Here is a 15,579-nt window from a genome sequence, read left to right as displayed (position 1 = left end):
ACCAGACGTGAAAGAGAATGAGAGGAGGCAGGTAAAGAGCAAACCTGATTGGCTGTTGCTGTTGCAAAGGGAACACTTGTGGCAGATGTGGTGGCTGCAGACACAGTGGCTGGAGAAGCACCGTGCATCATGGGTACTTGAAGGAAAGATCACACAGGCAGTTGAACAAGAGAAGATTTGAAGCTGTACAGGCTTTGCACTTCATTTTCATGCCTTTTTGTGAATAACTAATAAATATGAGAGAAGTGTCCAGTTCTTTTAGAACCCGCAAGTTGGAAGTCTTAAATGTATTTTTTGGTAAGCACATTTATCTGTTTTCTGCTGAGCTTAGCTTGATAAAAAATAATGGGTGGGCTTGAGCCATCACACAGACAATCTGTGATTGCCCAATTGCCCCCACAGTCAGTTATCATCTATAATCATCTATAGTATAATCTTTTCCTATACAGTGAAATGCACCAAATGTACGACCCAACAAAGGAAGAAATTTCAAGGTTTTTCAGGTTCAGTGAGGTGAGCAAAAACTAATAGAAAGGAAACTGTATTTTCTACTGAGGCATGCTGGCTGTTCATTCAGGCTGATTTAAAAAAGAACTTGTGAAATTGGGGAACGCTGGTCATTGTGTGCCTTCTCCATTGGATACTTTTGAAGTTGTTTTTTTTTTACTTTTTCAGATATGAAAGTTTTTATTTGGCACCGGGCATCAGTTTGTATCCATGTTGGGGACATTTTGTTTGATACCGGGAAGGCTGAAGGCTGAAGTTAATCTGGATGGTATTAAATTGTCCTCCGGTTATAAAGTAAAAATCCTTGATGTTATTTTTGACCAGGACATAGTAAACAGGTTTCTAGAATTTCCTTCTTTCGCCTCCAGAATATTGCCAAAATTAGAAATACCGTGTCCAGGAGTGTAGCTGAAAAACCAGCATATTTGCATTTGTTGCTTCAAGGCTGGACTGTTGTAATTTCTCACTATCAGGAAGTCCAGAAAATGTTTTCAGCTGATGCAGCAAAAGTTCTTATGAAAATTAAATGAAGGATTATATTTTTCCTATTTTGGTTTCCCTTCATTGGTTCCCCTTTAAATCAAGAATAACATTTAACATTGTCCTTTTCAGATATAAAGCCCTTAATAATCAAGCTCCATCATATATCAGGGCTATGGTACCCCTTATGTTCCTAACAGAGCACTTCGCTCTCAGGCTGCAGGTCTACTGGTGGTTCCTAGAGTCTCTAAAAGTAGAATGGGAGGCAGATCCTTTAGCTATCAGGCTCCTCTCCTGTGGAACCAACTCCCAGTTTTGGTCCATGAGGCAGACACCCTGTCTACTTTAAAGACTAATCTTAAAACTTTCTTGTTTGACAAAGCTTCTAGCTAGAGTGGCTCGGGTTACCCTGAGCTATCTCTATAGTTAGGTACTGGGATTTTGTGTTTGGAGAAAATCCTCTTCATCTTGAAAATCATCATCATCCCTTATGTTGCTGGAGTCTTTGAAAAACTCAAGAGGATTTTCTTCAAACACAAAATCCCAGTACATTTCAAACCAAACAGGATCCTCAGAAAGAGGCTGGTGCATCCCAAGGACAAAATCCCCAAACCTTTAAAATATTTCACACACAGCAAGATATTGCATCTGCTTCTGTGGATAATCAAAGAACAGCCACTGCATAAAGTCTAGAAATATATGTTTGGAATATTGTTAAGTTACAGTTTTTTTTTTTTTTTGAGAAATCAAAGTCATATATAGCATATCAGCACTTCAGAGCTTTACAACATCTGGAGATTGGAAATTGTTTAAACATGTTGGGTTGGTGCATCTTTAGATCCAGATTCTCCCTCATGCTAGTTACCTGTCCATATGTCTTTTTTTAACATTGTTACTTGAATAAAATGGCTCCAGCTTTCCAATGTCCTTGAACAAGATGAAGCAGAAAAACTGAGCATTTAAAAAAAGAATTTAGCCAGCTGCTAACAGGTTGGTTAAAAAAAATGATCATATTAATACAAATTTAATTCCTTCTAATATTCCAGTTACAAATAAAAAGTCTCTCATGTTTAAATGGTAATCACAAGCTGACAGTAAAATGAAGTGCCTAAGAGGTTAGAGCGCTTGAGATGCAGATATAATAGAGCATGGCAATTTAAACTGCAACAAGCATTAGGTGACTTACAAAGATAAAAAGAATGGACATTTCTTTTTTCTAAAGATGGTCATGAAACATACAGTAAAACATACAACTTCAAGTGGATACTCCTAACCGTAATTTACAATTGGCAATTTATGTTTTACCTGCCATAAAGAGGCTATATCTTTATTTAGAGTTTTGCAAAGTGGAAAATTTGCTTAAATCAAATTGCGGGTTAAAAGTCACAGGAGAGACTACAATGGAGTAAAACAATAATCAGTAAGGAAAGCTGGCACCTACCAACACTTGTTGCAGGTGTCATGCACAATATCGAGCCTGCCCATCATGCATTGCAACAGGGATTGGAGTGAATGGGAGGGGGAGGGAGGGGGGGAGGGACATAAAAAAAGCGTTTTAGAAACAGACATTACTAAATTCGACCTGGACATGAATAAGTAATGCTCGCAATTATTTAAACTTCTGAGCTAAATCTAATTGCTTCAGCCCACAATTGATACTGATTATGAGGAACGTTAACGTAGATCACAGCCTGAATTTAGTATTTAACTGATCCAATGAATTAAAATTAAATACTAGCAGTGGCCTCATTTTGCCATCAGCTGCACAGTAACTGTTTGCACCATGAAACATTTGAATGACCTCCATTTTGAGTCCCCTAAGTGGGTTGTAGTGACCTGACAGCCCGATGGAGTGAGACATATGAGGAACTGCTGGGAATTGATGGCAAGCTATTCTTAGGCTGTCAGATGAGAATATTGGCCACACTGTAAGATGACTCTGCAACGTCCAAAGAGGTACGCTTCAAATAAGCTTTGCCCGTGGGAGGGTGTGCTTGATCTTACTACACATATGCATTTGCCACAGAAGTAATCCACACTTTTTTGGCAGAGAATTTAACCTTCTCACTTTTAAAATGACACAATAAGATGCTGTTTGTCAAATATCTTGTTAACTAAGCTAGAATCCAGTAGAGTGCCCTGATTATCTGATGGATGAAGCTTACTGGAGTTCCAGGACCTTTTTTTAAACAGAAAAATAAGATGATATATCAAATGCTTGGTTGTGCATAAAACAGCTCCCAGAGCAAGTGTTTGCACAGATTATTCATTCTGCCACCACACCTAAATACATGCTGTGTCCATACGGTGTCTTGCAAAGCTACTCATACCGCTTGAACTTATTCCAATTTTGTCACGTTACAACCCCAAACTTTAAGGTGTTTCACTAGGATTTTCTTTCATAGACTGTCACAAATCAGTGCATAGCTGTGAAGTGGAAGATAAATGATGGATTTTCCAACTTTCTTATAAATAAATTCTGAAAAGTGTAGTATGTATTTGAATTCATACCCCCAATAACATCCACACACTCAACCACACCTAATTCACAAGTAGAGTGCATCTGTTTTTGATCTTAGTACTGTATAAATAAAACTATTCTATGAAGGCCTTAGGGGCTTGTTAGAGAAAAATAGTAAACAAACAGCATAACTAAGAGGTTAGTTAGACAGGCTTTTGAACATCTCACAGAGCACTGTTCCGTCCATTACCCTGCAACAGAATGAGAATGCCGCAACTACAAACCTACCAAGAGAAGTCATTGTCCACCTAAACTGGTCAGGGTGAGGTAGCCAGCCAAGAGACTCATGGCAACTCTGGAGGAGCTGCAGGGATCCACAGCTCATGTGGGAAAATACCTTGACAGCACACCTATTCACAAATCTTACCTTTATTAAAAGGTGTCAAGAGAAAAAAAAAAAGCCACAAGAACTACCAAATTTGCCTATATGTAAAAGTATGTTTGCTAGAAAACCACACCAATTATGGTGGTGGTGGCAGCATTATGCTGAGGAAATTATTCTCTACAACAACAGCAGGGCAGGTCAGAGATGCATGGCCAAACAGAAAAACTGTTAGCGCCTGCAAAGATTTGACAAAGATTTGAGAAATTCAACTTCCAGTAGAACATTGAAAAACACTTAAAACATACTAAATATACAGCCATAACAATAGTTAAAGGGATTTAGATCAAAGCACATTTAGATGTTGGAATGGCCCATGGCAAGTAATTATTTGAATAACTGGTCATCCTCTAGTTGGCTCCATTATTTGAGTTTTTTTATTTGTAAAACTTAGAAGGCCTTGTCTGATTTTCATTCCACTTCCCATTATTACACTACTTAGTGTTGGTCCATTTCATACGGTACAAGTTTAGAAAAACACGTTGACATTTCTGATTGTTATATGACATAATGTGAAATAGTTCAAGGGGTATGACTATTTGACTAAAGCACTGTATGCAATAAAGATCATGCAAGTGTTTTAGCAAGGCACTATTACATAACACATATTCAGCCATTCTTTGGTGATGCCAACACTTAAGTCCAAGAGGGATCAAGCAGCCAGTAAAAAGACAACATTTGTGTATCAAAAGAGAACCGATGTCTTACCTGATGGTATGAAGGCAGCCTGCTGCTGAAACTGCATGTTGGCCAGGGCCTGTTGGTACTGGAAAACGCCAGCATTGAACATAGTGTTGGCACCATTGGCTTTTTCAAGTGCAGGTCTCTTTGGTAAAGGAGGCAAGACAGGAGGGAGCCCCTGATAAGGGGGACAACACCAAAATAAAGGAATGGGAGTGAGATAAAACAAAGAATGGTGGCAGCGACAGTAAGATGGGAGAGAAAACATAACTTTGTTAGAAAAGTAAAGTTTCCCTTTTTACTAGAGCTAACACAAATAAAAGAACTGATGAGTGGGCTACATTAAAGCTGTCTGAGCAGCACAGAAGGTGCTGCTATCCAGGTAGATCAGCAAAACAGTCAACAAACATTACATGATTAACGGTAAATCATTTAAATAGCTTATTTAAAAGATACAACATGACAGTTTGAGTAAAGAGGATATAAGTACAATGATAGTACAAGATATAGTTCTCATTGTTGGTCAGTCAAGAGTAATGATATACTCATAGAAAGTTACACTGTGGGCTCCAAGGAAATATTAGTGGAAATGTTTATATTGTTATGACATCCCTTCAACAATTACCCATGCAAAGTGAAAAGTGACATCAACGTGCAAAGACTATCAAAACACTAATATATTCCACAGCAGTAACTTAAAATTCACGGAAAGGTGATGAACTGACACTGAAGTATGTGTTTTCCAAGCACATCAGAGATTCCAGTGTTTTACAATAATTACTTAAATGAGCAAGTTTAAGGGTTCCAATCAGTTCATCACCCCTCAGTGTTCCCACAGTTTGGTTAGATAATTATCAAGTGTACATGTCTATGTTTAACACCATGGGTACATGCCGAGCTAAAAGGTGAAAGGTCATAGTACCAGGTCAAAAGTTGCATCGAGGGGTCGCTTCAGTGATTTGACAGCCGACTGAGTCTTAATTAGCAGGCAGCGAGCACATGACGTGGCAATGGGCCAATGGCATTCAAGCGCAACAACATAAACCAGCAAGCGGAGGTGCATCATGGGGGGGCAGCAGTGCAGTGTGGGTTGGAAAACAAAAAAAAAAACAAAAACAAAAACAAACACAAAAATAAACAAATCATTGGAATGCAATATACACCACTTACAAGACTAAGGCATGCACATAGGGTTACTGAAATGAACACAGGTCCATTAACTGTTAGAAAAAAATTAATGTACATAAATTATAACTGCAATTAAAACGGTGTTCTGCTCCAAAGAGGAGGATTAGCTGACCTTTTTTCTGTTTAATGAATGGATAAATGAAACAATCAATCAATATCACTGTGGCTTTTCCCAGAACATATTCTGATGATAGTATTTGATGTTCACTGGCTAAAGCCTATTGACAGGACTTTCAGGAGCAAGACTCGACAGTTCTCAGCTTAAGCCTTAAAATCCACCAGTTATCCCTCAAATCTAAGGCTTCCAGCCCTGATCACAGATCATTGTTTTTTTTCTAAGATTTTACAGCATTAGGCTTAGACACTAGTGTGGACAGTAACTAGTAGCATATTTAATTATGTTACACTACTAATACTACAAAGGAATACATTTTGCCATTTTTACCCTGTATTTAGTCTGCATTGACTTGTAAAGCCCTTTTATTTTTCCTTCTGCCATATTTGCTTTTACAAAACTTGCTATACATTTAAAGCAAACCTTAGAGCCGGGGGTGAACACAAAATTCCCAAATGTTTCTAAACTTGAACAAATATTCAACATTTGAACTTTGAACAGAAACTTTTTTAAAGGAGCAATAATGTTATTTCACCACTAGGCGGAGGTAGAGCACTGTCTGTAGACCAAAATAAGATGTTTATCAAGCCACGCCTTTCTCTAACTTACTCCAGCACACGACACCCATTTCCCCTTCTCCTCCATCGGCTCGTATGAGCCTAATTGCAAAGGATAAATACACAGCAGAACAGCATCACCTTTTAGAGAAATGTGTCTAGTGAAGAAGTCAGTAACTCATAACTTTATAACGCTGTTAGCAAAAGAACGTTTTGATCCGATGGATGTGCTCTCCGCCATTTTGTGCCTGGCAGTGGCATTTTATGGGCAGGGAGTAGGTAAGCCTTGAGTGGCAGCTGTTCACGTGCATGTACATACACCTTGTGCTTGCATGTCATCTCACGCAAAGGATTGTGGAATACTTAAGGCTACTTAGTGCTGGTAACAGGAGTCGCAAAGTTCCTAGGCTAACCTAACCGCGGGAGGAAGCATACTGGCTCATTTTACAAGCTTCTTCCTTACTACCCACACTATTCGTACAGCACTCTTCATGGCGCTGCACGTCCGCTTTGGCTGAAGAGTCCTTACCCATTAAGGGTATTCGGATTGAGCCATGTTCTCTGAGCCACTCCTCTCCTTTTCAAGAGAGGTTAAAGGTCATAGCTACAACTTTTTCATCAAAACATTTAATTTTTCAAAAATAATACATCCACAGAATGACTAGAGTGGTACAGGATAAAAGTATTAATTTTACTGAAAAATAAATATACATTATATCATTAATTGTTTTATAAATTTAGATGGATTTAGATTACTTCCAGGTACGATGCCAACATCGACATGAAAGGATTCGGCACCAATAGGGATAATAGGTAGGAGAAGGAACTCAGTTGTTGCCAGATTGTAGTAGCTTCCATGATAGTGCTGAAAAATGTCTTCATTACATTTCGTTACATTTCTTGGATTCAAGCAGACCAAGAAAGAAACAAAGTGAAGGTGAACATCGGTCCAGCTTTTGAGCATTGGTGCCGACTTAAGCAAGCAAAGGGACTCCCAAGCCAGGCGAAGGTTGCCACTTTCTTTCTGGACAGGTAAGTCAAATGCTTGCTAATGGTAAACTGGCATGCAAACCTAACGGACATGGCAACCAGCTAGCAAACAGTACGACTAAAGGTTGGAACGAGAGTGGACGAGCGTGAATACGCCACCTACTGGCCAGGAGGAGTTAAACTTGTAGCTATCTCCTTTAAGTCAAATTAGAGGAACAGAAAGTCATATAATACTTAACGTTCTTGTTATTCTGATCAGCCAAAACACATAAAGCAGAATTTACAAAATACATCGGTAATATTTATTTCAATGGATAATTGAAGTGTGGCAATAATATCAACAGCCAGTTTACATCCCTCCAACTATATCCTAAAGGGTTGAGTGGGGGCTGGGGCCTGTCACAAACATCATTGGAGCCAGGGTGCACCCTGGACAGTTCGCCATCACAGGGCTCCAGTGAGTTTGTCTTAATGTAGGAATTACTCCTGCAATGTTTCACCCATTGATCGTCTATAGGGTCACTGGAGTGTGCGCATCTCCCACAGTCATTGGGAGGGGTACACCCTGGACAGGTGAGACACACAACCATGCACACACACTTTTGGAGAAACCAATTAACTGTGGGAGGAATACCCACACATGAAAACTCCATGCAAGAAGAGGCTGGAAAGTTAAAGGCTGGAATTTGAACCTGGGACCTTCTTCCTGCAATGCAAGTGCTACCAACCGCCCCATTGTGTACAATCGGAAGCACTGTGCAGACCCTCTAAATGTTTCTGTTTAATATATTTTCATAGTCTTTTTACGCATCTTTTTCAGGGACGCCCAATGGATGCACACTTTGACAAGCTTTTCTAGCCTTGCAGTGTATTATCTGCTGATGAGGTGAACATTTCTTGCACCAATGTGAATCTTTTTAACCTTATGCTCGAAATTTAATTAGGTACTTAGGTGTTTCACTTATTGTAATGTATTAAACTCTGTTGAGTCACTAGAGGCTATGCACAGGCATTTACAGGCTAATTTCAGTAATTCAGGCTTTTACATAATGTCCCAATTGTTTAATTATACTTAAACTGCAACCGTATTAGTGTTTCTTATTTTGTTTATCTGAACTGTCCCTATTTTGCTGTGAAACTGGCTGTAGCATATTTCAGCAGATATATGCATAACTTATTATGAATTTAAGAAAAAGCTTATGTCTTAATCTGTGAGCCAGCTGAAACATCAAGCTTTATAATTTTTAACATTAGCTAATTATTCTGGTAATTTTAACGGAGGCCGCAATAAAATACATACAGGTGAATCTGCAAAAATTGAGTATTTGTTAAAACTCATTTTAGAAAGTGAAAATAATACTTTATCAATTCATTGCATGTAGGCTGAATTTCATGTGTTTTTATTTCTTGTAATTTCAATGATTATGTCTTGTAGATAATGACAACCAAAAATTCAGTGTCTTGGAAAATTAGAATATTGGATAAGATCAATAGAAAATATGTATTTTAGACACAGATATCAGGGTTCTTAAAAGTTTGTTCATTTCATCGCACTCAGTTCTTGGTTGGGCCTCGTATGAATTACTACGTCAATTAAACGTGACATGGAGGAGATCAGTCTGTAGCTCTGCTGAGTTTGCTGGACATTCAAGCTCTGTAACCATGGTCAATCAATCAGCTTTTGCACATTAGGGTAGTATTGGCAGATGACAAGACTTATTTTCCTATACATTTTTACATTTTGTCCATTTTGTCTCAGCATCTTTTTGTTTGTATTTTAGCTTGTAAAGCACTTTGTGTACCATATGGATTGTTGAAATAAACTTTGATTGATTGTATTCCTCCTCTAAATTAACAGAATCTAAGCTTCCCTTACAATTTTATATCTATTTTAGGTATGTGAAATAGGTATATTTCATTATGAAGGACTGATTTAGGTGAAGCTAATCTCCCTTCCTGGATTACCTGCACAATGTCATCTAGAGCACTTAGCTAAGCAAAACCTTATTATGTCCCTAGAGAGAGTGATCTCTGCATTGCAGAAACAACATTAAACTGAACAGTGGTCTCCAAACAGTTGTCCTCTCAGCAAAAATTTAGCACAAGCTAAGTATTGACTGTCAGCAGCAAAATACACGGCTAATGAAGCAACAAAACAAGGGCGAGCAAAAAGAGGAGCAGGAGGTGTTTCTTTTCTTGCATGGTGCGTTACAATTGATGCATTGGAGATTTTAATCAGTAGGATAGAAAAGGCTTCCTTTACATTACCTATTAGTAACTGCCTATGTCAGAGGTTTGGTGGCATATTTTGACTGCTCTAACTTTCAGAATTTCACAAGATAGATCAGGAATGGATCATTTGGAATAACTGTCTGAATTTATGTCAGGGCACGACTGAACTGTTCCAGATGTTTATTTGCTTTAGCGCGTCTTAGTGGTGTAATTTCTGGACAGATACATACCAAGGCTGCGGCAGCTGCAGCCTGGTTGACTTGGTGTTGAGCGGCTTTGATTTTGGCCTGCAGGTGAGCCGGAGGGTGGAAGTACTTGCACTTCTCCCGCGAGCAGCGGCCCTTTATGTAGTCCATGCACACAGTGACTGTGTTGTCATTGGTGTCAATCATAGTGCTATCTGCCGGATGGGCGAAGCGGCAATCGTTCTCTCCTCGTGTGCAGTTACCTCGCTGGTACTCCCGGCAAACCTGGGAAACAAATAGAACAGAATCTTACAACCACACAGCCGTAAATGCACACAAACAGCAGGAGGAGGAGGAAATTGTTAAGTGGCTGACAGAGCCTTGCTAAAGGATTCATGGACCTTGAACTTTTTCATACTTTGTAATATCATACCCACATATTGCCATGTATTTATCAGAGTATTATGTAGCAGACCAACAAAAAGTAGAATATAGATGTGAAGTGAAAGGAATAGCATCCTTGAAACACATGCTTTACATCAGTATTTGCCCCACCGCACTCACTGTTTTGTAGAACCTCCTCTCACTACAATTAAAGTTGTGGTATGTGCGCAATAGCTTTTCACATCTAGAGACTGAAAGCTTCATCCACTCTTGTTTGGTAAAAAACAAAACAAAAAAAAAAACGCTTAAACCCAGTCAAATTGGATGGAAGGTGCAGCAATTTTGGAGTTAACACACAGATTCATTATGAGATTGAAACGTGGACGCAAGCTTACTTTGATCGAAACCATTTCATTGTACCTCTGGCTGTATGTCTGGGGTCTTTGTCCTGCTGGAGGGTGACCCTCTGTCCCAGAATCCAGTCTTTTGTAGCCACTGTCTTACAGAATTTTCCTATATTTAGCTCCAACATCTCCCCATTAACAATGACTAATAATGTCTGTGATCCATAAAGACCAGATTTGCAGAGTGCAGCAAAGAGTTGTCCTGTCAAATAATATTCTTCCACCTGAGCTATAGATGTCCAAAGCGGCTCCACAATCATCATTGGCTTTGTTGTTGCTTTTTGATTAATTACCTCTTTACTGACTTGCGAGTTTACGTAAATGGCCCTTTTTTATGGTGGCTTTGCTGCTGTGCCATATCCTGACCCTTTTCAGATAACAGATTAGACTCTGCTCTGGGAGAGGTTTAAAGCTTGGGATACTTTTCGCAAGATCTAACCCTGCTTTGAATTTTGTTACGTCAAAACCTTACATGTTAGGTGTATTTTTTTTTTTTGCTCTTCATGATGCTTTTCTAAAGTTTCTAAAAAAAAAAAACCTCTGTGGTTCTTACAGAACAATGTCGACGGCGAGTTTGGCCATTTCTGTCTACTGACAAGCTGAACATACGTTGAAAAGCGTTTCAGTGACACAACTTGCATTCGTTATTCAAATAAGCATTTTTTTTTAGTTGTTGTTTCCAAAATGGACAGAAGGGGGCAGCATCTCCATGAACTCGCAGGAATCTAAGGAGGGACATAATTGCTTCAGTCTGAAATTTACTGGCTTAAGTGAGGCCCATGGGAAATATGAGGCTGGTTAACCTCGGGGGAGGCTTTTACTGACGCAATCACCTGAATACACATAGTAAATAACACTGAGAGACACACAGAAGCTGGGTCCACACAAATCAACATGTTTAAGGGGGTTATTAAAAACGAATCTTGACCCTAACGAAGCAGGGAAATAACCTCAAATATCTGCCCAACTGTTTTTCTGTACTGCATTTAAAACTTTAACCCTCACAGAACAAGACATATTTTCACGGTGGGCTGAACTGAGCCGAGAGTATCTGACAGAAGGCCTGTTATTTCGGACATGACAGCCACTCATTCACCAACACTGACTTGACATTATAGATTATCATTACATGTGCCTTATCACGCTTACATTTGCTATACGTGGTTAAGTTCTCTTGTTTGTTTGTTTTTTTAGCGAGATTGCCTTGTTGTCAGGCAGATGTCGGCGGAGCAGGCGAAGGAGGCAGAGAGAATAGAAGATATTAGCGGGGCTGATGAATAAAGAGTAAGAGACTGACAGATGGCGAGTGAGGAGACAGCGGTGCAGCTGGAGAAATTAGAAGGCAAGAGACGACTAAATGATAACAGATTAGGCGTTCAGGGGCAGCAGGTGTGAAACGATGAGCTTCTCCTTACAGTTATGCATTACCAGGAGTTAAATCAGTAAAACTAATTCACTTGACAAACACACAAAGGGCCTTTTAATCATATTTTTGCCCCCATGGTAACTGGCCCTGTGGGACATTTGCATCACCAGGGCTGCAGGTAAGGAACAAATGATTTAAGGCACCAGGAGACATTGGTGTAGGGAAGCAGGTTAGCAAGAGGACTGTGAGAGATGGCATCGAAATACTTCTCACCAAAAACAGTGTGCGTGCAGAATTGTCTTTTCTCAAATTGGACCGTCTCTCAACCAAAATGACTTATCCACTGACCGGTATGAGTGTCTATCCTTAGATTTCCAGCTACATTTATTTTAAATGACATACATCAGAAACTAAAACATGGCAGGGAAGTCCCTCTCAGATATTTCTAAAATAAAATCTTGTCACAAAAGTTCAGAAAGAGGCAGGCATTTTTTAAAAATATAATTAACACATTTTTACATGAGCAAACTCATAAACACAGCCACATGTTTTGATACTGGATAAACATTTACATTTTACTGTCTTTAGTGATAGTTAACATGAAGTAGCACATACTGGTGAAGTTGGTGAAAAAGTGGGATAGATGTTTTACAAATGTGTCGCCATACTATGATAATTGCCATTGTGTTGCATGGTGGGGTCAGGTTGCTCAGAAAGTCAGTTTCCTGTCACACATAGCGTTTTAATAAAAGGTCCAAAAATGACTCTTTTGGTCTCGTCTGACACAAGCAGCCTCCTCCACATGTTTGCCAGGGACCCTAAATGGCAGGCGGCAAATTTAAATGAGGCTTTTCATGGCTGTCTTTCCACAATGGCCTTCTTCTTCTTGACAGCTGTTCATAAAGGCCAGATTTGTGGAAAACTCAACAAAATGTTGTCCAAGTTCTCCCACCTGAGTGGCAATAGATAGATAGATAGATAGATAGATAGATAGATAGATAGATAGATAGATAGATAGATAGATAGATAGATAGATAGATAGATAGATAGATAGATAGATAGATAGATAGATAGATAGATAGATAGATAGATAGATAGATAGATAGATAGATAGATAGATAGATAGTCTGATTTAATTTGACTTTGGAAAGTGCCTTGAAATGACATGTTTCATGAATTGGCACTATATAAATAAAATTGAATTGAAAATTTAACTGATTGACTGTGGCCACTCTAGTGTCACCATGGGCCTCTTGGCTCCGGACCTGTTTGCTGTGCTGGTTGGTCTTCACAATGCTGTTTATTCACTGTGTTTATGTGTAGTTACTGTGTGACAAAATGTGAACAATTTTCAAGGGGTACGAATACTTTCGCAAGGCACTGTGCTTTACAAAATTTGCCACTCTACTTGCTATTGATGCCAACTTCTACAGAAAACAGTCTTAGTCCACATTTTGAATAAAGACACACACGTACCTCCACTGACAACGACTTTTTTCCCCGCAATTAAGCTTAACCGCTCCTTTGTCTATGAAATCCAATCTGTGCCATTTCGTTTGTTCCTGTTATCTTTGTCTGTGTTTGCCTCCAACCCTCCTCTGATGACCACAACAGGTCTACGAATTGATTTCCAATTGCCCCCTACATTTCTCTTTCCCATCATTGACCCATTCCCTCGCGCTGCATGTTGTCCCCTCGTTCACCACATCCAGTGACTTACCCCCATTAATTACCTGGCGACCAAGCATCACAACTCAAATGCAAGCTTCCTAGCGTTCTCACACGCCTCCTGCCTGCCTCCAACGATTTCCCTATTATTCCGCTGCCAGTGTTTCCCGAGTGCAGCTACATAATGGATGAGATTGACTTACTGTCCAATTAGTGAGCGAGGGGAGGGGCGCTCATCAGGTTTCAAATGACTAATTGTTTTCATAGAAGAAGGGATGCATGTTTAATATAGAAATACACCTTTTGTGCAGAACTACTTGAGATTTTGCCAAACAATGTTGTCTGCAGCCTGTTAATTGGAACTACAAGTGTAATGTTTATTGGGAAATAATCTCATTAGTGTCTTTTTTCCCTTTGCTTAATTCTTGGCAATGAGTGAGTTATGGTAATATTGTGTAGTTACTGTGACAGAAACTGTGTGCAAGATACATAATTAAAGTCTACAAACAAAAATTGTTGAGGCAAGGCTTTCCAACTCCTGCCTTTATTATTGAAATAGGCACCAGTCTACATTTCAAAGCACAGAATATTTGTGCAGCTTGAAAAAAGATCCTCCACCGATGCAACGTTTACTGGAGCTTTGCTAATTTATTTCCTAATCTGGGGCTGATTTGGAACTGACAAAATAATAATGCAAAGCCTTTTCATCTGTGTGATCAATAGCGTGGCATATCTGTTTGTTTGTTGTTGGGGTTTTTTTTTGGGGGGGGGGGGGGTTGTATTCATATTTCCTTTTCCTTTTCCTTTTCCTTTTCAGCTCCCTCTCACTTGTGTGAATTTGTTTCTCACCTCCAGTCTGTCTGTCCTCATGAGCTTCTGTGCAGCGGCAGCAGCGGCGGCGGCAGGTACTGGGACGCTGGGGTTGCTGGTGACCAGTACAGGTGCACTTGGTAAGATGTCAGCGGGCATCAAGCCGGGTGACACGGGGCCAAGGTAGGGGTTAAACGCAGCGGCTGCTGCTGCAGCAGCATTGGCATTCGTTGCAAGGCTGGGCGTGACTGAAAACATGGGCTGCAGAGCAGAAGAAGAGGTTTGACGACATTAGGCAAAATTAAGCAGAAACAAACGTCTCAAGATATACAATATATTTCAAAACTATTCATAGACCTTAAATATTTATCACGTTACATCCACAACATTTAATGTATTTTATCCTGGTTTTAACAGACCAGCATAAAGCAGTACATCATTGTAAAATGAATGGAAAAAAAACACAAGATGTCCAATTTTACTAATCAAAATCTCAAAAGTGTGGTGTGCCCATCCTTTTCAACATACTAGCACTTGACTTTAGGAGTCACCCATTAGTCAGTTTCTGTAAAGTAATCGCAGTATGAGTCCAGTGGTTCTGTGAAGGGCTCAGAAGTTTGTTAGAGAACATCAGTGAAGAAAAATAATCATGAAGACCCAGGAACACAGCTGATGGGTCAGGGAGAAACCTAGAGGAGGTTTAAAGCCAAGTCAGATTGTAAAACAATATTCCAAGCTTTAAAAATATACCCTGGCCCACTGTTCAATCATGTGAAAACGGAAGTAGTTTTATATGCAGTCATATTCAATAAATTAGAATATGCATTTATAAGAGCCTTGTTTGTAAGATTAAAAGTATCCTTTAAAACAAAAAGAAACTTTAAACCGGTATTAAACCTATTTTTCGTTAATCCCTAATTTCTTCATTAAAAATATTATAATCTTAGCTTTTTAGTTTTTATTAGCTGAAGATGAAAAATATATATAACATAAATAAGTATCTTAAAACATGATCAGTCTGTGTTAATATATGCAATGTGTTTCCTGTAGTGAATTGAGTTATTGAAATAAATGAACTTTTCAACAATAGTTATTTATTGGATATGATT

General features: G+C 39.2%; 1 protein-coding gene across 6 annotated transcripts in view; it reads right to left on the bottom strand.

Annotated features, from left to right (window-relative positions):
- Window positions 1-15,579, bottom strand: part of LOC105932608 (muscleblind-like protein 1) — a 93,511-nt gene that overhangs the window by 3,358 nt on the left and 74,574 nt on the right. For 2 of the 6 annotated variants that reach the window (XM_021321115.2, XM_012871841.3), the window contains exons 4-9: window positions 14,510-14,731; window positions 9,884-10,123; window positions 5,494-5,547; window positions 4,599-4,749; window positions 2,429-2,464; window positions 45-136 (exon numbers count right to left, since the gene is read on the bottom strand). In XM_021321115.2, the coding sequence (XP_021176790.1) occupies window positions 45-136; window positions 2,429-2,464; window positions 4,599-4,749; window positions 5,494-5,547; window positions 9,884-10,123; window positions 14,510-14,731 (795 nt within the window). The remainder of the gene's footprint in view (window positions 1-44; window positions 137-2,428; window positions 2,465-4,598; window positions 4,750-5,493; window positions 5,548-9,883; window positions 10,124-14,509; window positions 14,732-15,579) is intronic. The other 4 variants (XM_012871842.3, XM_012871844.3, XM_012871843.3 and 1 more) reach the window with 4 other exon arrangements.

Source organism: Fundulus heteroclitus, chromosome 18 (assembly GCF_011125445.2).
Source record: "Fundulus heteroclitus isolate FHET01 chromosome 18, MU-UCD_Fhet_4.1, whole genome shotgun sequence".
In the NCBI taxonomy this organism is placed as follows: domain Eukaryota; kingdom Metazoa; phylum Chordata; class Actinopteri; order Cyprinodontiformes; family Fundulidae; genus Fundulus; species Fundulus heteroclitus.
The sequence above is the reverse complement of the archived record's forward strand: the minus strand, read 5'-3'. Positions and strand labels throughout refer to the sequence as shown.